General features: G+C 42.2%; 1 protein-coding gene across 2 annotated transcripts in view; it reads left to right on the top strand.

The window, feature by feature from the left end:
* The window catches only part of PPP2R3C (protein phosphatase 2 regulatory subunit B''gamma), a 27,957-nt gene extending 6,812 nt beyond the window's left edge, over nucleotides 1-21,145 (top strand). For both annotated transcript variants that reach the window (XM_019551413.1, XM_019551414.1), the window contains exons 3-13: nucleotides 2,378-2,482; nucleotides 3,703-3,815; nucleotides 4,849-4,946; nucleotides 8,221-8,291; nucleotides 8,848-8,980; nucleotides 12,101-12,156; nucleotides 12,229-12,304; nucleotides 13,108-13,244; nucleotides 14,592-14,729; nucleotides 19,168-19,227; nucleotides 20,226-21,145. In XM_019551413.1, the coding sequence (XP_019406958.1) occupies nucleotides 2,378-2,482; nucleotides 3,703-3,815; nucleotides 4,849-4,946; nucleotides 8,221-8,291; nucleotides 8,848-8,980; nucleotides 12,101-12,156; nucleotides 12,229-12,304; nucleotides 13,108-13,244; nucleotides 14,592-14,729; nucleotides 19,168-19,227; nucleotides 20,226-20,414 (1,176 nt within the window). In that variant the 3' untranslated portion in view covers nucleotides 20,415-21,145. The remainder of the gene's footprint in view (nucleotides 1-2,377; nucleotides 2,483-3,702; nucleotides 3,816-4,848; nucleotides 4,947-8,220; nucleotides 8,292-8,847; nucleotides 8,981-12,100; nucleotides 12,157-12,228; nucleotides 12,305-13,107; nucleotides 13,245-14,591; nucleotides 14,730-19,167; nucleotides 19,228-20,225) is intronic.
* Nucleotides 21,146-26,554: the final 5,409 nt, after the last annotated feature.

The raw sequence follows: 26,554 nt of genomic DNA, 5'->3' as shown, positions 1-26,554 counted from the left end.
GGGTGACCACCAGGATCTGGGGGATCGTTTGTTCACCAGCGTGCCCCAAGGGACGATGAAGTTGAACTGTCATAAACTCCAGCAAGACCGTTTCAGGGTGGACATAAGGAAGAATTTCTTCACTGTCCAAGCCCCCATGGTCTGGGGCAGCCTGCCATTGGAGGTGGTTCAAGCACCTACACTGAACACCTTCAAGAGCAAATTGGATGCTTATCTTGCTGGGATTCTGTGACCCCAGCTGACTTCCTGCCCTTCGGGTGCAGGGCTGAACTCGATGATCTTCTGAGGTTCCTTCCAGCCTTAATGTCTATGAAATCCATGAAATAACAGAACAGTGGAGTTTAAATCCCTAATGGAAATTAGTTGGAAAACATCATCTTGTAATCTCTATTTCCCACATCCCGTGTGAATATTCTAAGTACTGTGCTGTTGGACAGAGGTCTTACCCGGTAGGCATGCTTTGGGAATGCCTAATAGTGTGGATCTAGCAAGTAGAATAGGCAGGAGAATGCTTAGTTTGAGAATCCTGTCAAGTGTTAAGGATGAAAGTGCTCAGTGACGTCAGGAAATGGGCAGTTATGCATCTGCTTGTAGCAGTAATGTAGGTTTTACATGCAAAGATTGAACTAGTTTAGGTAGTTACCTACAAGAAGACTCAGCATTCCCTACTGGCTAGCTTAGATATGTTCATTCTTTTTTATTAATGTGTGTGTCCCTTTTTCAGTGTCTAAGTGTTCTCATACATTGTACAGGGGAGCCTAGTCGCCTAACTCAGGGTGCCTTAAAGTTAAATGTTACAACACCTGAGATATTGTGGCTCTAACTCTCACTGACCAATCAGGAGCCTTGGTCTCTAATAATAACAGTCATTCATAGTGTAGCAGAGAATGCCTGTATCTGCCTCTCATTTGTGTTAGTCTTCTTGGAGTTCTTCATCAATCAAGTTAAAATATACTTCAGTGCAAAGTAATAATCAGGGATCCTGTTTTTTTCTGTTAAAAATGCAAAATTCTCTGATTTGGAGCAGGGTGGGGAGGCTTGGTGCTACTGCTGCCCACTGCTCCAGGAGCACTGTGCTGCCATGGCCATCAAGGTGAGGCACCCCCTGTCTGCTGCCTTAGTGGAGGGGTCACAATTCCACACCGCCACTACAGCACCTCACCTGGGCAGCCATGGTGGTATGGCATTCCCAGCAGCAGCAGCACCGAGCCTCTCAGCTCTGCTCCACCCTCCTGTTCTGGGTCCCAGCCACTGGGCTGCAGAGGCAGCTTCTGCCCAGTTCCAGTCTGGCCAGGCTGCAGCCCCTTGCAGGCTGGAACTCTGCCAGCCTGCTAAGGGAAACCTGCAGTTTCCTAGGTTTTACTCTTTTTTTAAAGGAGAAAATCCACATTTTTCTGCGGGAAATGGAAAACCCAGATTCCTACTAATAATTAATACTGTTTTTTACTAAAGGTAGACATTGGAGTCAGATTTTTCTGTACAAGAATTCTCAGCTCTTGTGCATGGTCAGGTTCTAGTAACAGAAGTATGGCACACTGAAGTATGAGACAATGAAGCAATAATATTACATTTGCACCTTTGAAAAGGCTATATATTTTTAAGGCTTTCAGGTTATCTTCATTTTGCTGTTGGTTATTGTTTAACATGTAGTAGCACCACACATGGGCAATGCATAAGGAGCCCATGGTGGGGGGCATGTGTCCCCTCTGAGATTGGCCCTTCCTGGCAGGGGAGTGGGATACCGAGAGAAGCACTGGCTGGTGCCCCCCCGAGATTGGCTCCGGCCGGAGAGTGGGGGTGCCAAGAGAAACACTTCTGGTTTTTCTGCCAGTGCTTCCAGGGCTGGAGATCAGCTGCTGGGGGGCTCCTCCCCGTGGTTGGCTGTCAACCGCTGGTGCTGCCCTAGACTCAGGAGGCACCAGTTGCCCATGGCACCGCAGTTCAGAACATGAAATGGTGCATGTATAGAACAGCAGCAGCCAAGTTAGAATATAAACCAAAAAGCAGTAAGAGACAATGACTTGAGGCGTTTTTTATTCATTAATCTTTTATGAGAACAGGAATCAAGTTCCTGAGAAGACGTTGGCTCTGTACTTAATGTAATTCCAGCTTGTATTGCAAAAAGTATATTCTCCCTATGGAAATGTGTTGGCCATGTATAATAAAGAGATAGTAAGATCCTACTTCTTTCTCCTTTTTTTGACACATTCATCATACATTACATATTGTATTGTAAGCTCTTTGCATGTCAGTGTTCTCTGTGCTGGTATGGTGATGCCATTCTTAGCAAAAAACATGGCCCCAATTCTGACTAGAGCTTAGGATTCTTTGAGTACTACTGCAGTATATATAATGACAGCACTCTAATTATTTTTAGCTGCCAGCTGAGGATGAAATCTTGCTGCAGAAATTACGAGAAGAATCTAGAGCAGTTTTCTTGCAGAGAAAAAGTAGAGAGCTGTTGGATAATGAAGAGCTGCAAGTAAGAAGGCTGCGTGTGTGTGTGTGTGTGTGTTATTTTTAATGTGCTTTTAATGCCCATCTTCACCGCAGAGTTAACTTGGACTTCTGTGCAACTAACATTTCTAATCTGGCTCCTGTCGAACAACATTTTTCATTTCTAGTTATGGTGGTGTGTATTCGGGGGGGGGAGTAAATACATGAGCTAGTTGGCCAGTTGTGGAATCATAGGGAAGTAGGGCTGGAAGGTCATTTAGTCCAATATCCTGCTCAAGGCAGAATCATCCCTATCCAAACCAAGCCTAAAGCCCAAGTGCTGTTTATATGAGTGAGACAGTTTTCACTCAGACAACAAAGTATGTAGGTTACTAAGCCACTCTAATTCTGATACTTGTCCAGTGCCTTCTGTCAGTTCCCCTTTGTGACCAAAAGACAAACAGCTCTTCCCACAAATTCACTGTGTCAAATCTTAGAATGGTTCACTTATTATAAACGATGGAATACGACTTCAGAGGCCCTAGCACAGGGGTGGCAAAGTCTGGCCCACAGCAGACTCCATTTCCCAGCAGCCCCTTCGCATGTTGCTGTGACTGGTTTCCATGGAGACCCCAGCAGTGGTGCCACCCTTGACAGTGCAGGGCCAGGATTTCCACAGAGACCAGCCCCAGCAGCACTGGTAGGGTGGGGAGCTGCTCTGGGATCGGGTCTCGGATATTGCAGTGGTGACAGTGTGGTCCAGAGCTGGGGCAGAGCTGCGATTCACTGCCTGCACGCCTTGGGCATGGGCATGCAGGCAGTGGATTGTGGCTGTGCCCTGGCTGTGGACCAAGCTGTTAATCACTGCAAGATCCTGGTCCTGGAGCAGCTCTCTACCCAGCCACGTGCCCTGCCAACGCTAGGGCCAGTCTCCTTGGAAACGCTGGCCCCATGTTATCACAGTGCCACCACTGCTGGAGTTGTTATGAACACTGGCCGTAGGGACTGTTGGGAAATGGACTCCAGTTGCCAGCTGAATCTGCCATTTTGCTCACCCCTGCATCTAGTAATACACAGTGGTATGTATTACTAGACACAGTCCAGTATGTTTTTGCTCTGGGCAGCTCTCACCCAAGCTAAGTCAACCAGTGTGCTCAGATTTGTGCTTCATTTTCTAAAGTTAACTTAAGTGAAGATATTCTCTTAGACAATCTGTTTGAATGTGTTCAATATCTGTTAAGTGACATTTCTCAAAACCTTTTAAAGAATTTGTGGTTTCTTCTGGACAAACATCAGACACTGCCTATGATTGGGGAGGAAGCAATGATCAATTATGAAAACTTCTTGAAAGTTGGTGAGAAAGCTGGACCCAAGTGCAAGTAAGGCTCTTTCATTTAGTACATTTTTACTAGGATTACGTTATTTTTTTTAAGTTTTAAGAGACACTTTACTCAGTAGTGAGAAATGGTGATAATTCAGATAAGAATGTTACCGCTGGTGTCTGAAATGCACAATATCTGATCAAGTGGTAGAATATTTTTGATGCTGTTGCATTTTCATTAAGAGGGGATATATATATAACAGAAGTATGTTTCTAATAGTAAATATGATGTCCAGAAAATTGCAGTGCTCATGGGGTTAGGAAGGAAACTCCATCTGCAGTATCAAGATAAATAATCCTGCTTTTTCCGCACCACTGAAGGCAAGGAACATCTAGTATAGCAGCCCAGCTAGTCTGACTGGGCAAGGAGCAAGCTAGCACCCAGGAACAGGTAGTAGTTGGGCAGTTCAGTTTGCATCTATCATTGTAAATATGGGGGACTGGAGACTGCTAAAACAGATTTGAAACTGAATGGAATTAAGATGTTCTAAGGACCTGAGCACCATTCAGTCAACAGAAAGCATCTGTTGGAAGCAGCAGTCATAGCAGGTAGCGCACTGGTCATTATACTGAACTTAGCTCTGGTGCCTTAGAGATCTCATGGTATGCACTTTACTTCCTGTAAAAATACATAGAGTTTGATATTATGGGGAAATATCTGGGCCTAATGAGAAGGCTGGACATGGTATGCCTAGTGTCATACCCTTCAGTGTTCTGTTTCTTTCGCTGTAGAGTATCAGACAATTCTGTCTGAAATTCTGTCTGATTTCATAGTCTCTTATTTTGTTGTGTAGTCATGTTGTACTTGTGCATTCATATTATAACATTTACAAAAGTCACACTATGACTGAGATTTCAAATTTGTCCCACCATTTTCAAACCTTGTTACTGCAAGAAAATGAGCACACGTTATCCTATTAAAATATTCAGAAGAATTTTAGTCAGTTGGGGCCACCATGGTTGCATACATCATTCGGTGCAGCATAATTAGGCTTGGAGAGTTTTAGTGCTGTTTTGTTTGCATTTCATAGGCAGTTCTTCACAGCCAAAGTCTTTGCTAAGTTACTCCACAATGATCCTTATGGAAGGATATCTATCATGCAGTTCTTCAATTATGTAATGAGAAAAGGTCAGTAGAAGTTTCTTTCTTTGGTGATATTTATTTTCCTTTTCAGGGCCATTTAAATTTTATTGTACCAGGATGCATCCTTTGAAGTCCAGTAGGGCGACTGCTGTCCTCTACTGAGCAGCATGATCTGTCTCTTGAGATCCCATGCTTCCACTGCATCCTTTTTTCCTGACTGTTGTATTATAGGAGAAAAAAGATTTAAATTCATGTAATACAATTGGCAGGTTCCATATGGGTTTGAAATGCACCTTTCTAGCTCATTCTTACCTTGAATTCCTGCTAAATGCTCTTCAAATTGACATCACATGTAGAGAAAAGAAGTGAACAGGTGACTCAAGTGCCCTATGCTGTTCTCTAAACAAATTTGGGTTTTAGTTTCCCTCCTTTCTATGTTTAAGTTGTGTAGAGAACTGCAAGAGCTCATAGGCTTGGCAAGAATATGTAGTCACAGTTGTTTTGTAACAGTTTGTTTTTTCTTGATTACTTAACAACTCTTATTTTCTTCCCATCCATTCTAAAGATAAGCCTAAAGGACACCTATTTTCCACCAATTTTAAAAACAAACTTTTCAGAAGGTAAAGCATTTAACCAAGAACAAGGAGTGTAGCTACTCGTTTCTTTTATTGCTTTACTGCAAAGCATTTACAGTATGGGTTCCACTTGTATAAAAATAGATGATTGTAATATCTGAAAACTATAGGAAAGTCCTACAACAGTGATCCAGTGGTTATTATGGACTTCTGTGGGCATTAGACCAAACCTTAAATCTTCAATAGAAAGTAAACATTCCAGGTATATAGACCACTCCTAAGCCTTAACAGCAAGATTTCAATCCTGCAGTATATTCCTCGCTAGTAGTCACATGGTACCAGGTTGGGTGCTTTTTATCTAAATTGCATTTAATAGAAGGAACATGTATTGAATATTAGTAAAATTTATTGCAAAGATGTTGCTTATGTTTTTGAATGGTAACAGAATTTGTCCATACAATTGTAAATGGGAAGGAAAAGTGTCTATGAGACAGATCTCTTCACTTGATAAAAGTGTCTACATATTTATCTATGTAATGCTACAGTCAGGGCTTGGCTGGTCTGGAATTTTGGATGAAAACCCTTGCTATTCACTGATGAAATGTTGAAATCCCTAAAAAAAAGGACATTGCAAATGACTGTCAATTGAAACCAGAAGTAATTGTGCAGTTTATTACTTGTGATTTTGTTTTGGGGAGCTGTGGGCTTTTGTTTTGTTTTGGGTTTTTTTTGTTTTTGGATGTGTTCTCACATTTTATGCTTAATCTAGAGATTTAACAGTATGTGATAGTGGAATGGTAGAACCAGTAGGTAAGAATGACGTTGGCTTATTTATAGTCATTAAAATTCATGCTTATTTGAATTATCTTAAATTGCTGTGCCTTGTGTGTCTTGTGAAGGGCTGTGAATCTAAATGAGGTTATTTGAGCAAAGATTTTTTTATAAATACTGCTCCCTCAAAAAATCACAGGACATTGAAATTTACCAGTATTACTTTTTGTGCACCAATTATGTTTCCAATCTTCCCAAAAAAAGTATAACCCAATTTATTATTGATCTCCATTAATGTCCAGAACCAACTGCCCTGTTGGGGAAGCAGTATTTCATTATTTTGGAGTAAAAAATGGATCTAAATGTGAAAGCAGCCAAATGGACAAACTGAAAAAGTCATTTGTGCATGTCAGAGTTTGCAGACATCCTGGCATCAAAGGGTATGTCCAAAATGTATAACGCAACACTGTTGATCTAGTTCTGCACCTTGCATCTTCTGAACAGGAAGTGATGTATCCATGTTAGTTAGTGCAGTGCCATGGCACATGCCAATAAACACTACACTGTGCTGGATGTTATCTCAGATAACTGGATGGCTCCGGATGATGTGCTCTGGCCATTGAGTCCAAACACCACCAAAACTCACATGCAGGCTCAGTGTTTTGAAAATTACTATATCATAACAGGGCCAAGGCAGAGTTTTTTGTCCACGTTTGGTCCTTGCATTGCTTGGATGTAGTCACCTTTGGACAAGGAGATGGGTTTGATATTCAGATTTACTTTAAAAAGGGATTTTCTGGTAGACTGTCTTAGAAATTGTATTTCATGTCACGACTAAGGCAGATTTTGGGAGAGAAGGCAAGGGAACACCCCTTAAGGGAAATGGATCTGTTCATACCTGTTAGTGTTCTTACCAGGTTGCAAGCTGCTGTTCTGATTGAAGAACAATGTATTGTTTTTGGTCTCTCCTGCTACAGAAGCTTGTGCAGAGCCTCTTTTCTATACACTGGCTCTTGAATGGAGCTCAGACTCTTTGGCTCCTCCTTGTTGCATCCTGATGGTAGAATTTGCTCATCGCAGTTCATCACTTACAGCTTATCTTCCTTGTTTTCTTCCTCCCTCTTCATGATCTCACCAGTGTACTGGGAGCATTGAGGAGCCAGGAGAAGGGAGAAGCTTGATATGAATGGTAATGAGTTGTTCCCAGAAGCTGCCTTGTGCCCCACAGTGGTGTTCCCCTTCGGTAACACTGCCTCTTCAAATGCAAGGGCAATGTATTATCCAAGCTCTGCTACACCAAGTTGTTGACCAGCAGTGCCTCAGAACATCAGACAAGGTTCTTTGGGTGCATCTGATATCTTTTATTAGACCAACTTAAATAACCCGAAGAACTTTGTCTGCCTATGTCCTTAGACCAACACGGCTACAAAATACACATCAGAACATCAGAGTGTCTTTCAGAACATCAAATGTGCACCTATACTTAAAACTGAAAATTGGAAAATAGAGAGTAAATGCATACAGCAGGCCCACCCCAAAACCTTTACTGTGTCCTTTTTGAGTGCCATCCAACCAGCACCAAGAGACACTGCAGCATTTGGTCTTTCCAGATGCAATGGAGTGCTGGGGAAACGCAGTACATGGGTCCAGTTGGAGGAACTATTAGAGGTAAAAGTTGTAGTCTTTAGAGCAGATTCCTATCTGTTTATTATAGAACAACATTGGCTAAAGCATATTTACAGTTTATTCCCAGCAGTTTTTCCCAATGCTAGGGGACACAGCTGAAGTTGCTGAGCAGGGCTAACGTATCTTGACTGTATATTGCCTGGTACTCAAACAATAAAGTATAGGTGCATTTAATGTTCTGCAAGGGTAGAAGGCACTGCCAGTAAACCTCAATTCTGTGTTAACTACATTTTAAGGAAAAGAAGAGGCAAAAGATCATGTATCATCATCCTAATCCTTTTTTACAGTGTGGCTTCACCAGACCAGAATAGGACTCAGCTTATATGATGTGGCAGGACAGGGTTACCTCAGAGAATCAGTAAGTATTGCACAGTCAGTATATTTAAATGTGAGCTTTATCTGGGGGGTTTTAAAATATTAGGAGAGTGCAAATGATTTATTTCTTTGGTTTTACTTCATTAAAGAAAAATCAAAATAATCATGGCCTTTCCAATGATGGCAAATTTGTTTGACTAATTAGGAGATTCAAGGGTAAGGAAATAGTTGGACTGGGAAGTGAGAGAAGCTGAGAATGATGCCCTTGGTGTGTTGTTATTTTGATTTTTAAAAGCAGTTACTCCCTCATGCTCTTCTGCCAGTCATCTTACTAGAAATAGCCTAAGTCTGATGTTAATTTTTTTTTAAAGTTTTCTCCGGTTATTTAAATGTATCGGAACATGTTGGGAGTAGCGGAAGACCATTGTCAGTGAAACTCAGGCTTACTTAAAGAAAAGAGAGGCTTACAGTAATTAAATAAGCATTACACATTTATAGCTGTTTAAGTTTTAATAATTGGAATTTGTAAAACTTGAGAATAAACAGAGGCAGTATTTACAATTTCAGCTCATATGTTCTTTCCTTTTTTAATTTTTCAGGATTTAGAAAATTATATTTTGGAACTTATCCCTACTTTGCCACAGCTGGACGGTTTAGAAAAATCCTTTTACTCATTCTATGTCTGCACTGCAGTTAGAAAGTTCTTCTTCTTTTTGGATCCTCTCAGAACAGGTAGCTTTGTATTTTCAGAATCTTAAATATATATGACAGTGTTTTTAAAATATGATAAATTTTATGGGTGTTTGTATCTTCATAATGCTGCACAAATATTTTTATAGGCTCCAGTCTTGTGGTCTGATCTTAATATGGTTCAAGCTCTATTGAGAAACATGAAGCTCTGCGTGATTGTAATGACATGTTTGTACAGATGAGATCAAAGTGATAATAAGCACTGCAGTACTCAAGAGTATTTACTTAGAAAGTAAAAAAACAAAAAGTTAAGCCCCATGGCTATGGAAGCAAAGGAATTGGAATGGATTTTATGTTTGTTATTACAAGCAGTTAAGTACAAGATGAGCACAAACTCAGTTCTGCTGGTTTTCTACCAAGTAGTTCTTATGGAATCCAAGCAAGAGCTCTTTCTCACATTCTGAAAATGCCTTTCTCTTTAACTTGGCATTTGAATGTCTCTGATGTAGGATACACTGGAAGAGGTTTGCTGGTATAATTATACACACATTTGCATAGGTGTTATGCATGTAGATGCAGCATGTGGTAGTAAAGAGGTGCTTCTGCTGGTATATGGTATAATTCAGTTCCCTGAATGAAATAAGCAATACCAGGCAGGGCTCTTTTTCGTATGTAAGTAAATCCATGTTAGGGTTTTAGCCAGTTTAAAAATGAAAATATCACCTCAGAGGAATATTATTATCCCAGCAAAAGTTTTAAGGGTGACCTGATCTATATTACATACTGTATTTACTCAAATATAAGACCTACCCTGATTATAAGGTAACGCCCTAATCATTAGATTCCATATGTGAATAGTTTAGAAATTTGATAAATTTTTCCAGGTATCAAAACTAATTGTTGGAGTTTGTCTTGAATTTATACTCCTTCCACTGCTATAGCAGAGAAAATAAATCTGGGGGGTCAGGTAGCCCCTTGGTCCTTGCCCCACCCCAACTTCTTCTCTCTGCAGCCCTTTCCTGCCTCTTCTTCCTGAGCACATGGAAGTAAGGAGCAAATTTGAAAAAACTGACTTTAAAATAAACATACCTGTAGTAATTTGCATGTAGCCTCCATAGACTTGGTTCATCCAAAATTGATACATTCTACCTTTTTTGAAGCTGCTGCAGTTTTTAGCATAGGCACTCCATAAACTCATTTTTAAGAAGCACTTTGGCAGCTACTTATATGCACTACAAATTATGCATAATATTGGTCCAAAGCCAAAAGGCTCACAACTTACCATGTAGTTCATTGGGCTGCGCCCCAGAAGAATCAAGTGTTTCAAGTCATAATGTGGAAGAAATCAAACTTAGCATTGTGGTTGAATTAGAACTGACACCGCCAATTTTTCTTTAATTAGGGCTATACTGTGATCACAATTTAGGGCTATACTGTGATCATAGAGAGGATTTCATACAGCAAGGAGAATCACCCACTTGTCTGTTTCAAAGGAATCCTTCTCTCTAAGTTTTCAAGCATTTTTATACTTAAGACATAAAGAGAGAAAAAAATATGACCTTGGAGAAACTAAAACAAGTTTACTTAATTGGACATCTGTGCACAGGGTAATAAGACATGCAGGATTTCTTATCTCAAAACATGTAACTGAAATAAGCAGCATCAGCAGTTCTGGTCTCTGTCTGTCTGTTTTTCTAGTCAAGTAGGCCAGAAGCCCGACTAAATTTACTCCTACAATAGTGACCCCACAGCTAAGCACTGCTCAGTGTGTGTGTATCCCAGATACCCCACCTCTCCCTGAAGTAGTCTTGTGAAAATTAGGTCCCAACTCATGACTGGAACCTGGTGTTCTCACAATTCCTGGGACATTCCAAAAATGTATATGCAGATGAGGCATAAGGTAGTCTGGTCTGGTTTCATCTCATGGAGGGCAGAACCATGCTAATCGTATGCACTCGGCTGAGACAGGAAGCAGCAGAGGGATTCTGGGTGAATTCCCTGGGGTCCCAATTTAGTGATGTTTATCAGACATTTAAGGCTGGTGAATAAACAGGAATTATTGGAAATGGGAAAGAAAGGTGCATCTCAGCTGTGGGAGTGAAGAGGAAGTTGAAATGTGTTCAGTGTAGTGACTCACCATGACTTGAAAGAGTTGGTGCTGAGGATTCTGCTCAGTGGGTGGTACCATGTATCTTATTTGAATGGGCTGCACTGGCCTGTCCTGGTGATTGGCTCCATGGTTTTACAAGATCCTGAAGCGCGTTTGTGAGAAATACAAGCTGCAAGACACAACCCTAGTGATCCTGGTAAACTACCACAAGATACAAGAGGTGGTAAGGGCAAGAGACACCATATCCCCAGTAGACTTACTAACTTGTGACAGCTGACTTGCAGAAAAGTGCAGAGATCTGAACTGGCAAGCAGCCCACTGGGCACTCCCAGTGCGGGCATGGAAAAACAGCACGGGGCAGAGAGGTCCATTGAACTACTTGAGACAAACCTGCCCCTGGCAAGCCGAAACAATCGACTACCTCTTCTGGGACTGCCTGTAGACCAGAGGGGTGTAGAAAAAAGTCTGTGCACTCCTCCTGGTGGTGACAGTGTTCAGAAACCTGACCAGGGAAGCAGTTCTCTAAGACCACCTGACCAGACAGTAAGGGGCCCTGACAGCCCGCTTCAACCAGTTCGTATCCTGTTTCAGGTAAGCCAGGAACCTGCTTATAAATAGACACTCGGCCCCCACAGTCAAGGACTGTATTAAAATGGGACTAAGTGAAGTGTACTGGTACTCAGGAAGATGGAAGAGGACGATGGGAAACAAATGGCAGATCTCATCAGGTGGTGAGGGGTTTGGCATAGACTTTTTCAGGAGTAAACCCTCTGAAGAAGGCAGTGGTTGGGGGTACAGGTATAGAGATGTGTGTGCAGTTACGTGGTGCAAACTGTGTAATGGGTTTTTAGTGTGCTTTGAGCTCCCAGTATAAAAATAAATATTTTTGCAGAAAAAAGTGATAGGTTCCTGTTAGCATTTAGGATCTAACCTGCTGGTCATACTCCCTCAAATAACATTACTATCCTGAATGGAAACTTTTGTAAGACTAAGGTCAACTTGATATCAAAATTGGCAATGTTTTTACAGAATGTTTTCATCTCTGCCTGCAGGAAAAATAAAGATCCAGGATATTTTAGCCTGCAGTTTCCTCGATGACTTATTAGAGGTAAAGATCTATTGATATATGCTGTTTTATTTCATCTTTTTCATATTCTAATTGTGTTTCCTTTTCACTTAGCTAAGGGATGAAGAACTTTCTAAAGAAAGCCAAGAAACAAATTGGTTTTCTGCTCCTTCTGCATTGAGGGTTTATGGTATGTTCCTGTATACAAAATCACTTGTAGTTGCTAGCTTGCATAACATAAGAATTCCTGACTTATTACCTGCCCTTTGTCCTGTGGCCTTTTTGAAATCCTTTTATTAAGATAATCTGCTTCTTCCTGCTGCTTTAGACACCTTCCCCATCTTTTGCTACCTTCCTCCCGGCCTTTGCATCATGTTCCAGATTTTAGGTTCTCTCTATGTCATTTGTATTTCTGCTGTTAGCTATCCTCTTTCTCTTTGTGCTCCAGATACTCATCCTTTACTTTTTGTACTTGCCATTTCCTGTGCCTGTTCCCACTCATATTTGTGGCTTTTGTGTCTCCTCCTTAACACAGGGGAGACCTTCCCATTCTTTTTTTTTTTTTTTTTTTCAGCAACCATCCACCTCCCCCTCTTTAAACTGTGCTTTTGTCCCTTAACTTTCTGACTGTTCTTTTTTTTTTTTTTTTTTTTTCAGCAACCATCCACCTCCCCCTCTTTAAACTGTGCTTTTGTCCCTTAACTTTCTGACTGTTCTTCTCCGTTTGTGGACTCAGGCCCTATTATTCCATGTATATTGTCTGATGGGTCTGTTAGCACTTCAGGTGCTGTAGTCATTTTACATTCAGTAAACTCTTATGATGCTGTATAAATATACTTAAAGATATACAACATTTCTCTGTAACAACTTGATTCATCAATGTAATCCAGAAAGAAGTGAAATGCACTAAATGAACCTGTGAATTCTGTTGTTGCATTCAAATTTAGTTCCTTTATGATGTAGGGGGATTGTGTTTTGTTTTGTTTTCCCCAGGCCAGTATTTAAATCTTGACAAAGATCACAATGGTATGCTCAGCAAAGAAGAACTGTCGCGCTATGGAACTGGGACTCTGACCAACATATTTTTGGATCGTGTCTTTCAGGAGTGTTTAACTTATGATGGGGAAATGGTAGTAGTTTATTTAAAGACTGTCCTCTGATTTTAATTATTGGACCTGTGTTAGATGTATGAAGATAAATTGTCATAATTGTTACCTTTGAAACTGTTATCATCTTTGAAAAAAGAAGAGACTAAAATAATATGACTATTAAAGTTATTTTTTCATTCCAGAGGTAGCCAAAGCAGAATGTTAGACCGTGTAATTACTTATTACCTCAAGTAATCAAGCATAATTCTTGAGGCAGTAATGTTAAATGCATGCCAACTAATGTATAGCATAGCAAGCATTTATGTTTTTTTGAATCACTGGGTTTTTTTCTTTTTAAACAAAGAAGGAAATGAAAATGATAAGTGAGCAGTGTTACAGTTTGGAACTGATCCAGCAACTAGCTAAATAATAAACTTCATTGTGAAGATAATGTGAGGCATAAAACAGTGGGCATTTTGCTGCATGCTTCCTACAGCTGTGAATGTGAACAGTGAGGAGCCTATAATCTAAAACAAAAGATTTAGAATAGACTAATGGTGAAAATGTACACGTATGTTGTTTGTTTTGAAACACTTCATTTCAAAACAAACAACAGTTTGTCACATTTAATGAAATAGTTATATCTAAAAGTAGTTAATTACAAACACACCCTAGTCTTTATGGGATTCTGGGGGCCCAGTTTTTAAATTAGATAATTTCTCTGTTTCCATAATAGTCCTGAGTATACAATGAGTTACAGCTGTTCACAGCTGTACTGTAATCATAAACCTGAAGTAACAATAGCAACAGAAGAGTGAGAAATGGTCCAAATTCTGGCTTGTTTAATGTCTCCATTATTGAGTCTGTCTGTCCTAAATGTAGCATTAGTTATCTTATGAGAGTTTTGTATTTTGGGTTATCTGGTCATGTGACCTACTCTCAGCAAAAAGCTGTCCTCTTGGTGTTTTACTGCTGGTGTTTTTCTAGCCTATCTTATGCCAAACTCTTAACTAGTGATGGAGAAAAGTTTTTAGAAGCTACCTTGTAATCTCACTTGTATCTCAGACTATTTATTTAGTGTTTGGCAATTTCAGGATTTAATAAACAAATATTATTTACACTTCATGTAGCCAGCTAAATTTGAATTTTTATATACAATCCCTAATTTACATATATAAAATGGCTGTGAGGATTTGGCTTATTTCAGCCATCACTGGAAACTAACTTCTCTGTTCACTTCAGTGGCAGCAACTATTTTCTGTTTCATGTCGTCTTTCAAAGAAAACTAACTGCTTCCCTACAATGAAATAGCCACCAATTAGAATGTTCCTGCTTGAAAAATCAATTTGGATAGAGGACTGTAATAAATGTGATTATATCTGCTTTTAGGACTATAAGACCTACCTGGACTTTGTGCTTGCATTAGAAAACAGAAAGGAACCTGCAGCTCTGCAATATATTTTCAAACTGCTTGATATAGAGAACAAAGGATACCTGAATGTTTTTTCCCTTAATTATTTCTTTAGGGTAAGTCTCTTTTTATATAGGTAGGTCATTTTCTGTATTTGTGGTGTTTATAGCCTATGTGCTTTTGCTTACAAATCTGCAGGGAATCGCTGTAAATTACCAGTGCCCATTGGGAGATTTGTGTCTACTTCTTAAAAGATTTAAAATATTAAAAACTCATATTTCAAATCTTGGAAGGAATACAAAAGGCATTTTTCAGTGTCTTACCTGCAGTAAAAACTTAAATTGCTTTCATTTTTAATCAATAGAAAATTATTTTGTTTTTCCAGAAGTGGAAATTGCCTCCAAATGGTGACTGACCAATTGGGGGAAAAAAGTTAACTGCCCATTAAAATGTATGGTCCTAATTTCCTATTATACATGCTTTCAGTGTCTTGAGGGAGTCTACAGTTCATTATAAACAGTAGTAATGTAAAAAAGCACGGTGGTAGTTCTGTATAGTCATTTGATGGATTTTATATACAGTGTGCCAATTCCTAAACCTTTTGGCATTTCCGTAGTTTCTATGAATGGTAATAATTTTTTTCTAAATATGTAACTGTTACGGATTGGAAGAAGGTTCCTGTGGTTAAAGTTGGAACCAAGTTCCATATATTTTTTTTATTTTTTTTTTTTTTAAATAACCCACCCACCTTTTTAGCATTTGTGTACCAGGTGAGTTTGGAAAATTGTTTTGGCCTGAAATGTTCCCGATTTTTATTCTGAAAGCAAAAGAATAAAATGTATTATGCTGTTCGTGAGTGACAGGTGATGAAAAAAATTCCCACTGTAAAATTGACTTTTGTGTAACTCTCCTCAGATTTTCCATACAATTGAACCTCCTTCAAAACTTATATTCTAGTTATATTTGAAGGGGGAAAAATGAATTTAGCAAAGCTCCTTTTGTTAGTTTGGGGCTGAATTTTAGGACCAGTCCTGGTCTCATGCATACATTTTTTTCTAAGTGACAGCTGGGCAAAACAGTTGCATGCATTTGTATTCTGATTCTGGAATCAACATTTCAGTGTATTCAGCCCTGCAGTGTGCAAATCAAGAACAAGCAAATATTTCATTCAACTCATTAAGTAAACCATTCAGTGTAGCTCACAAAGTGTTTTTGTTGAACAGACTGGAGGTTTATTACTGAACCAAAATGAAGAGGACAAGATTACAAATAAAAGTCTGAAAAAGCAGGTTCTTTCAACAGAGGTCTTCCAAATAACAACTGGAACATTTTTAATTTTTCCAGTGCAAGTGCCATGCTGATACACAATCCATCCAAAGTTGCCTTTCACATAGAGCATAAAGCCAGTTCATTCAATATGTGTGTTGCTGCAGGAGGTTCAGATGGTGAAAAGTGTTGTTTTTTGGGGGGGGTTTTAATGGACCTCAGTAATAGTCTCATTACATTTGTCTAACATCCCACTTTCAGTGATTTCTTACTTGAACCTGCATGAATTGGCATTTTTTTGCAAATCTGTACATATTTTTCTCTATGCTCGCTAACAGCCTAATCTTTAATGGCCATTTGATCAGGTTCTTTCCTTGGACCTCCTCAACCCTGCACAGTTAGGGGGCCCCTGTGCACACTTCTTGACATGCTTTGCAGGCTCCCTCAGTCTGCCTTGGGACAGAATGGTTAGAGTGAGTAGGGCAGCCCTGACTGGCTGACCCAAACTGCTCAGAGTCAATCTGTGCCTCCCTGCATCTTAATGTAGGATTGTGGGAGGAGGTGTGTTGTGTTCCCTGCTTGGCTGGAGCAGTAGAGTCCAACAAGCAACATGCTGTCACTGGGGGAGGGGAAACAGCTAGGGGCAAAGCATTCTCAGATGGTGGAGGACTGTGCTATGGCCTCTCAGAAGCAATAGTGTACAGACATTTGCTTTCCCAGGAGAAAATACTCTGGTTGTTCCCAGGTTGTTTTTCTCCTGGGAGAAAAATCCTGAATGCTTGTATACTCATGGTTTCTCCTGGGGAACAGCAATTCTCCCAGGAGAAACTGAATTTCTGTGTATGGCCATAAATTTGGGGGGGGTTGGAGGCTGAGGGTGGTGGCATTGATACAGCTTTGTTAATTAGCATGTTTTTTTTATTAGATGCTGCCAAAACAGTGTAGTGTGGGCTTGGCCTACCTTGATCCAGTTAATCTTCACTTTGGGTTAAGCTAAAACTAAATAGGAACAAGGCAGTCTTATTCCAGAATGGCAGTGTCCACACACAGAGTTCAATCTAGAACCATTCTGTGAATGGATAAGTGGCTAGTAGGAAATCTAGATTACCAAATACTCTGGGTAGGCTATCCCCTTATAGAATCATAGAAGCAATGAGTCGGAAGGGACCTAGACAGATCATTGAGTCCAACCCCCCCGCCATGGGCAGGAATGAGCACTGAGGTAGGAAGGGTCATAAGACCCCAGCCAGGTGCCTATCCAGTCTCCTCTTGAAGATTTCCAGGGAAGGTGAGAGCACCACCTCTCTGGGAAGCCTATTCCAGGCTCTGGCCACCCTTACAGTGAAGTAGTTCTTCCTAATACCTAACCCAAACCTGTCCTCCCTCAGCTTGTGGCCATTGTTCCTGGTGACTCCAAGGGGGGCCCTGGTGAACAGACTTTCCCCGAGTCCCTGCCCTTGTTCTAGATACTTGCCAATAAATGTTGTATGTGCCTCCTGCAAAGATGCTGAATCCTCTTTCTGGTTTATCATTTAGTATAAATACAGCTAAGATTTATTTTAACCAATCAGAAAGCAAGTTCTTTTTTAAGATGTAGCTATAGCAAACTGCCGTGGAGAGTGGTAGTTCTTTCATCTTCTGATGGTTTGGTTTGTCTTCCCTCCCAATGTGTTTCCTAATACTGGATAAACTGCACTTTTGACTCTTCTTGGTCTCTGTGTGCCCCTCTTCTGAGTCTCAGGTCTCCAGCCATCACCCGTCTCCCATGGTGAAATTGTGTGATTATCTTGGTCCTGGACCAGGCCCTAGCTAACAGTTGGCTCAGCTGGTCCAGACCCTGAAATGTGTTTTTTCTAGGACACAGGTTTGCAACCTTCTGCTGGGGTGGGCTGGAGCTTGCAGTGGGGCAAGGCTCTGCCCTTCCTCACTCCTCCTCTGAGTGGTTCCTAGTTCATCTGCAGCAAGTGAAGTACAGCAGCAGGATCTGTAGTGCAAGGGAACACTGCCTAGGAGATGAGCAGCGTGGTACAGCTCCATGCCACCAATCCCCTCCTGGCAGGCTGGATCAGGCCTGCCGGCTATAGATTACCAGTCCCTTCTCTAGGGCAACAATAGTGGTAAGTAGTGAACAAACAGTCTCTTTAAAGGATAATATTATTTAGAATACAGACATTTTGTAGCAGATGCATACCTAGTTTTTCCTAAGACCGTGGGCTCTGGAGTGGAGAAAACCCAAAGTCTTTAGACTGCAGTTTCTCTCTTCCTTGACAGCCAAGCTGTGTGCCCCACCTAACAAAACACAAGCCTGCATCTTTACTACTGAAGACAAGATGCAAGGTACCTCAAAGGGCAGGTTTTCCTCCATGTCTTTCAGATGCGTGCCTGGATGTTCTGATCTGGGAAGTCATTCTGTAGCCTCCCTGTTTGTTCTTCCCACAGACCCCAGTTTAAGGATTTCTGTCTAAACAAACAGAATATTCTGGATTTAGATAGGATTGGAATTTAAAGCAGATGAACTATTTCTGAAGAGCTTGTTGCTTAAACATTGTTATGCTGGAGTAAGAATGCCTTTTCCTGGTTTGGTTTACTTCTGAAGTGAATGGAACAGGAAATAGGTGAGTGGAGATATCTCAGCAGGTACAGTCTAAGTCCGTTTCAATTGGAGGCAGCCCTTTGCTCAGTGCAAACAGCCTCCCCTGCCACCTACTGGCCAGGTGCTATAATAGTACCTACTGAGAGATGCTCATGTATCAGCCCCTTACTAATATAAACTTGGGGATAAATAACATGGTAGCAATTTTGTTTTGTGTCTGCACGTTTAGCAAATCAAGTTGAGTTAATCAGGAATAACTCCATCCACAGACAAGTGCATAAGGCTGTCTGCAGATTTGAGAAGGTCTCAGTAATATCTTGGGTCATATTTTTCAAGCTTTACTTTGCATCTTCAAGAGTTAAAATGTGTTTTAATGAGAACCATGGTTTTGATTTATTGGAGTGACTTGGGCTGTCAACCTGGACACAGGCTTATAGTACCTGTGCCTTAATCTAATTGTGCTTTTGTGGATGAGTGGGTCCCAGGTCCATTCATCATTGGATCACCCGCCCAGCACATGGAAGGGGAGGGTGGGTACCATTACTATTAATGTTTCTCTTTTCAATCACAGTTCAGTCTAGCCAGAGATGCAGAAATATCAAATATTTAGCATGGAGCATTAACAAAATGCTACAGTAGTTTTGTTTCTTTGGTTTATTCTTCCTCTCTGCAACTGAACCTTTCCTTTGCTGTAGGCTATCCAGGAGCAAATGAAAATCCATGGACAAGAACCAGTTTCTTTTCAAGATGTCAAGGTTAGCTGTCCCTGAAATATGTACAGTACTGTTTGGGCATAACTGTTATATTTTAATTAAAATATTTGAAAAGAGGTAGTTAGCTGCGTCAGGTAGCTAGAGAGGTAGTCAGCTGTGTTAGTCTGAAGTCAGACACACTAAGGAAGTATAGAGGTACAATAAGCTTTTGTGAGCCACAGCTCATTTAAATTCAACTTGCACAGTAGTGTCGCCTCTGGATGTGTGTAAGGTGGTATTTCCTTTTAGAATGGCAGAGTTGATTTATGTTGTCACCAGAGTGACCTTGAAAATCTTCCATCATTCAACAATATAACTATTCTGGAAGAAAAATATGAATAAATATCTGCTCCAAGACTTTCCTTGATAGAAGCGCCTATTATAAATGCACACAACTTCCACCTTTGGCTTGTGGAGATACTTGAGAATTTTTATTCACTGAAATTGAAAATTAATTTGGAATCTTCTCTTTCGGTGATAAATGAATATTTCCACCTTAAGAACTATTAGTAATTAAAAGCATACTGTATTTTATTGACCCTACTAAGGCATAGTGTTAGCTAGTAATTCATAACTCTGGTTTGGCAGTCTTAAAATATTGGACTTGGGTATTGTTTAATGACAAGAAATTCCATAATGTAGATGAAATTTCTCTGGATTCTTTTTTAAAACACCACCACAATTAAAGAGTGGCTTTGTGCTGCAGTTCTGAGTACAACACGTTTTCTGTAGAAGAGTCAGACCTTTATTAGAAGGGCAGTGTGTTCATATGCCAGCTGCCCCCAGTGCAGAAAGCTTCAGAATTTGTTTCTTTATATTTTCAGTTCCACAAATAGCAGATAAAATGTTTAGAAACTAGGGTTTAATAAGCAGTCTTTTAACAGATAAGTGTTTCATGACTCCAGATGGTACTGATTGTTCAAAAAATAGTCTGTATATGCTAGAGATATATTCATAGGCAAAACTGGTAGATTTGTTTTAATCTTATTTCCTTGTTATAGGATGAAATCTTTGATATGGTAAAGCCTAAGGATCCTTACAAGATCTCCCTTCAAGACTTAATCAATAGCAGTCAAGGAGATACTGTCACCAGCATTCTGATAGATCTGAATGGCTTCTGGACTTACGAAAACAGAGAAGTTCTTGTAGCAAGTGAGAGTGACAATGCTACAGATGTTGATGATGCATGATTTTGAACACGAAATAAACTGTGCCCCCTGGGACATGCCTAACTGCTGCACTAAGTTATGGCAGCGGAAGATTAATTTGCTGTTCTGATGGATAATATAAAGTTTTGTGTAGGGATTGCCAAGCTGACAATTGGAAGCCAAAATAGTCCATTGTTCAAGGCAACAATGACCTGACTTTTAGCAGGCTGAAGGTACTGTCTGGGATCATTCTTTTATGTTCAGTTTCAAGTAACATTCTTACTTGGCCAGTCTATTCTAACTTGTATAGTAACTTTGCAGCATAAGGATGGAACTTCAAGAACAGTCTTGCACTGACTTTTCTCCCCCTTATTGAAGCCACTGGGAGTCTTGATCAGCCTCTGCTTCCATTTATGTCAACAGTGGGGACTTTTGAGCATAAACACAGTGTATAAGAGGAGCTAGGGGTAAGGAAATGTGCTTAGGATTTTTTTTTAATTTACATGTAATCTTCTTCTTCTGTATTGTTCAACTCTAAATGTGTATAAATAAAAACATTAATTTTTGTTTAATGGAAAAGAGGACAGCTGGTGATCTGAAATGAGCAGTACTGAAGATAAGTTGGCATCCTTGGCAGAGACCAAGCACTGAATTGGTGTGAAAATCAAATTCGGTCTTGAGGTAAGACAATTGCAGTGATACCAGCCTCAATCTGTTCTCAGCCAAATGTCTCCACATGGAGTTTGCATTAGTTTAGAATGTTTGATTGTGACCTAAGAAAAAACAAATTTGGCTAAACAAAAGCAGTACAAGGCCTCTTGAGTACTTCTAATTAGGCTGTGTTTGACCAGTTCAATTGGTAAGACTTTTTAGCACAGGGGTAGGCAGTGTTTTTTGGCTGGAGTGCCAAAAAACCAACACCTACCTTAGAAGGTGCTGGAATGCCAGAAAAACCAAATGAAGGCAGGGGGTATGTGGCAGGATGCCCTGCTTGTGTCCTGTGTCCCTTGCCCCCCAGCCCAGGGTCCATGGCTATCAGCAACTACCCAGAACCTGGACCAGCTGCAGCCAGGAGGCTGCAAACAACTGCTGCTTCTCCACCCTTGCTGCCTCCCAGACCCAGCCTCCAGGGAAGCAGCAAATATTTAAGGCTTCAGGGAGACAGCAGATCCCCGCTGTGCTGCCCTCACACACGCTGCACTGACAGCCCTGGGCCCTCTCAAGTGCAGCGTGTGCAACCCAGAGTGACAGCATATAGAGGGACTCCACAGGGAAGCTGCCTGCTGCTGCAAGCTCCATGTTGCCCAGGTCACACTTCCCTGTGTGCATGGGAGCACCGTGGGCAGTACATGGTACACACAGCTTCCCCCAACCACCCCTTGGCTGTTCCACTGCCGGCTCACAGACCCCGCCTTGACCAAATGCTTGCTGCATGGGGCTTCCTCTGGCGCGGGGCCGATTGTTGGTCCAGTTGACTCTGCGATCCAGGTACAGGTCCCAGTCTTCAAGGGTTGAACCAGCAGCCATTTGCAGGTTGCACTTTAAGATACTGTTGGTTCGTTCTACTAGTCCATTAGATTGCAGGTGATAGGGAATGTGATAGGTCCACAGCACTTCATGTTTTGCAGCCCACTCATAGACAAGATGGTTGCGAAAATGTGAACCGTTGTCACTTGGCAGCTCTACAGGAGGCGGGTAGATGGCTAGCAGGTTTTCTAGTGCTGGCTTGGCAGAGGCCCGGGCAAACATCATTCTGGTGACTGCTTCCACTGCTACAAATGCATACCGTCGCTTTCTGGGTGTGCGAGGAAGTGGGCCTATAAAGTCACATTGTCGTTACATGATGGAAAAGTAATATGGTAAGTTTGGCAAAGGAGTAGTTGAGGCAGGGGTTAGTCGGGCCTTGACTTCCTGGCAGGTGATGCAGGAGTTAACTAATTCCTATGCTTCCCTTTTGGTTAGGTGAATGCCCCAGGTGGCTGCTAGGCGAGCAGTGCCATCGTGGCCAGGGTGCCCATGCTGTCAATGCAGCCATTCTGCAGCTACGAATCACAGTAGCTATAAATGGGTTTTGTATAGCCTGACCCTAGTAAGTTCATAGTTGGCCACGTTGATTACAGCGGCCAATTCAGCATACTGCGCACTTTGGCGGTTTCCCTCCATTGTAAGCTGCTTACTATCTCAAATCCATATGGCAGCACTCCTCCAGGTGCAACCTTCGGCTGAGCCATTGGTGAACCAGACTGCGACATCTTCTGATGTTTCCATGTTGGGTGAGAAGGGAGGTGCTTCCTTGATGGGAGATGGCTCATTAGAGCTGGTTGCATCTGGGTATATGTTGACTATGCTTTCTGTGACCTTTTCCACTAGTGCTGGACATCCCTTTGGGGTTAGCCGCTGTGCCTGACTTAAAATATAATAGGTCCATAACCCCTGCATGACTGTGGTAGGCAGTCTGTGAATTTGCTCTTTATTAACCTGCTGCCGGTAACTCTCTCCACATTTGTGCCTGTGGAGCTTTGAGTTTTTCATTTCCCACTTTCCCTGATTTGGGAGGTCCAGCTGGGTTATCTTTCTCGGGGGCCACTGCCATGGCTTTAGCAGTTTTTATTAGTTTGGGAAGCCCTGGCTTCTGCAAGATGGGTAGAAGCTGTACTAGCCTCCATATTGCATCTCTTACTGGGTGACTAATTCTTGTTGTAATGCCAGGAAAGCTGAAGTGCATTCAGTAGGCGATCTGCGACAAAACTTTCTCCACATGGTTTCTGTTATTAATTCATCATCTAAAGTATGCCTCCAGTTTCCTGCTTGAACAATTGCTGTCAAAGATAGCTGATAAAGACAATGAATGGCATCCTCTAAATTAAGCCATGCTCATGGTGGGGAGGGGGGCATTAAATTCTCCTTCCATGTTACCGTAACCCACAGCAGCGGCCTGCATTGCAGCAAAAAACAGAGTGATATTTTGGTCCTGTGTAACCCATTGACCCAACTGGATTTCAGGGCAGGGAACCAATTGTGCTGCCTCGGTGCAACTTACAGATATTGCTGAAGCTCCTTCGCTATACATTCGAACTAACCAGTCTATTATTGGCTCCCCTAGTTTAGCTTTATGTTGCTCTTGCAGTTCTTTGATGAGTATGAGTAAAGGACTGTGTCTTTGTCTGGGGATTTTCCCCTTATGACCCTGCACAGGTCATCACCATTGGAAAGGTTTGGGCTAACCCTCCTCCCAAATTCTCAACTGGTGGGGCATAAAGTGGGATTTCACAGGCTTCTGTTGCAAGCCTCACCATTATTTCCTGGCTTAGTTTCTGCAATTTCACCATATACACTTTCACTCTCTGGGTCATCCCACAGCTCAGTTTTTGGAATCCCTTTATAAAGACACTGCCGAACCTTTTCAAGGGAAGGTTCAACTGGTAGTGCCACTTGCACTTTCTGCTCAAGGGAGGCAATTGCCTGTGTAGCTAGTATCTGTAGTCCACCTTGGGCAGTCCTTGCAGCTGTGCATGCGACAGAGCTAGAATCTTTCTCTTCTCTTAATTCACTTTCAAGCTGGGCTACTCGACTCTCTAGGGATTGAATCGTTTGATGGAGCTGAGTGGCTTCCTCTGCTCCCAGTCTTAGGCAGGTTGCCAGCAGCCAAGACAGACATCTCTTTCTGTTTGCCTTTCTGCACAGCAGTGAACACAGCCCACTGACAGGGAACTGTGGCAGGGTCACTCCAGGCAGGTTTCAGTCTCTCCTTATCCTACCCCAGATTCTTAATAGCTGTAACCTCTTCTATTAAAGCAATCAGTGGGGCCCACCCCTCTGATCCTTCTACACCATTCTTCCCCTCCAACCTCTCCATCCTCGATCCTGTTCACGATGCCATTTGTCACAGGCCAGCTGGGCACTGTGAGTACATCAGTTTAGTTGCAGACTGACTGAGCACTACAACTTTATTAGCCACTGGGCTATTTTGGTTCAGAATCGAGAAGGTGATGTTGGGAAGGAAAGCAATGACAAGTTTTACTTAAGTAAAATGTATTCTTTTTTTATATGACAAAAGATATAGTTTGCACATAAGACAGTTAGTAAAAAGGTTAAGGTAATAAACACAACATAACAATACAGATTAAAATTGACAGTGATAATAAAAGAGATAAAGAAATTAACCAAGAGTTCCCACTTGGTTAGTAACTTATCAATAGTCCCTCAGTTAAAAGATACACATCAAGTTGATTCAGCGAAGTCAGACGTCTGAACTGGGCTGTTGGAGGGGGGAACCGGGGGAAGCACCTCAGTCAGGATCTGGTCCTCGCTCTCACAGGGAGTAAGAGAGATCCGTGAGGGTATGGAACAGCAATGACCCTTCTGTTTCATCCTTCCTGAGGGTTACTTTGACTTGCGTGCTCTTTTATATCCTATTTAGGCTGATTTTTTAGTTATATAGCCATTCATAATGTTATTTTATAGCTGTTATCCTATGGGGTTAAAAGGTGTTAGAAATCATTACAATAAGTCACTGCCCAAGCTTGGGTTTACCCAATAAGCAAATTACACCACGTCACTTTGGAGTCTGACATTAACATGTCCCCACCTAAGTTCACCCCACTATGTTAATTATACCTTGTGATTACATTTGTTAGGTTTTTTTTTTTACTAATTCTAAGCAAAATTTCAAAGATCAGCTATGTCTGTGGCTATAATTTTCAGTTCTGCTTTTTAAAGTTCATGCCATCTGGAGATTAATACAAAATGCTATATATAATTCTTCCAGACAGGGAACTGTTCCATTAGCTACTTCTGTAGATACCTCAAAAAGCAAATTTCTCTGGTTAAATCTGCCCATTTGACCCTTCTGGTTTTGGCCATCACAGCCGGGGCCTTCAGCAGTGCTAGGATGGGGCTGGGTCCTGCGCAGGTCCATGGCCCTATCCCAACGCTGCTGATGGTCCTGACCTGTCAGTGGCTCTGTGCTGGGGCCCATGGTGGTGTTGAGGGCTAGGGCTAGGGCCAGGCCCGCCGGCAGCTGGCACCACCGCCGGAGCTGGGGCCTGGGCTCAGCAGGCCCCAGCTGGATGCTGGGCTCATCCTGGCACTGGGCTGGGGCGAGTGGTGGAGGGGCCCGGCAGGGGCCCATCTGGCAGCAGCATGTGGCTCAGTCAGGCCCCTCAGCAGTGCCAGAAAGGGGCCCCGGCCTCACCCTGGTGGTGTCCATTGCCCCAGCTCAGCAGCAGCAGTGGAGGTGCCGGCCAGGGCCAGGCCCACCTGCAGCGTGTGGCTGGGGCTGTCTGCAGCACCAAGATGGGCCTAGGCCCCAGCACTGGGCTGGGGCAGGCAGTGGAGGTGGTGGGCAGCACACAGCCCGACAGCAGCATGTGGCTGGAGCCAGGCCCACCAGCCACATCAAGATGGGGCCTCATCCTGGTGCTGCCAATCGCCACAGCCCAGCAGTGGCCCTGGGCCCCAGCCTCATCCCAGCGCTGCCGACGGCCCTGGCCGGGTGGCAGCACAGGGCCAGGGCCAGGGCCATCTATAGCGCTGGGATGGGTCCAGGGTCTGTGGTCTGCAGCCCTGGCCCTGTCCCAATGCTGCTGATGGTCCCCTGCCTGGTGCTGGAAGCAGGGCTTGGGTTTGGGGACAGGGGCTCTTACCTGGCTGAGGTTGGCGGTGTTCCAGGGCTGGGGTTATCAGCAGCACAAGGCTGTTCCCAGGCAGCCATGGGCTGCTCAATCTGGGCACACCTCTTCCCGCCCCTTGGGGCAAGCAGCAGCCCATATGCCAATAAAAACCATTCTGTGTGCCATGTTGGGCACACGTGCCATAAAGTTGCCGACCCCTGCTTTAGCATGTAGATAAGGCCTTACCTTTGTACCCGTATGCTGTGTAACAATACTGAAGCATACGGATGTAGCTTATATTTACACTGCTGACATGGTCATCTAACACAAGTGTTAAGTACAAGCAAACAATAAACACCTCACATAAAAAGGGTAAGTTTAAGGCCCAGTAGATGCGAACGATTATTTCATACATCAGGGGAAGTAAGACTACTGAGTTTCAGTTCTCATCTAAGATGTGGCTGTGCCATCATAGCAACTTGGAGTTAACCAGGTGTGGAAGTCCCTTGTGGGATCTCTGCCCATAAATACAGTGGTGCTTAAGCTATGAAGAAAATAATCAGAGCCCAC

The sequence above is a fragment of the Crocodylus porosus genome, unplaced genomic scaffold, assembly GCF_001723895.1.
Source record: "Crocodylus porosus isolate Cpor-Errol unplaced genomic scaffold, CroPor_comp1, whole genome shotgun sequence".
NCBI classification, from domain to species: Eukaryota; Metazoa; Chordata; order Crocodylia; family Crocodylidae; genus Crocodylus; species Crocodylus porosus.
This window is presented reverse-complemented; position numbering and strand designations above follow the sequence as displayed.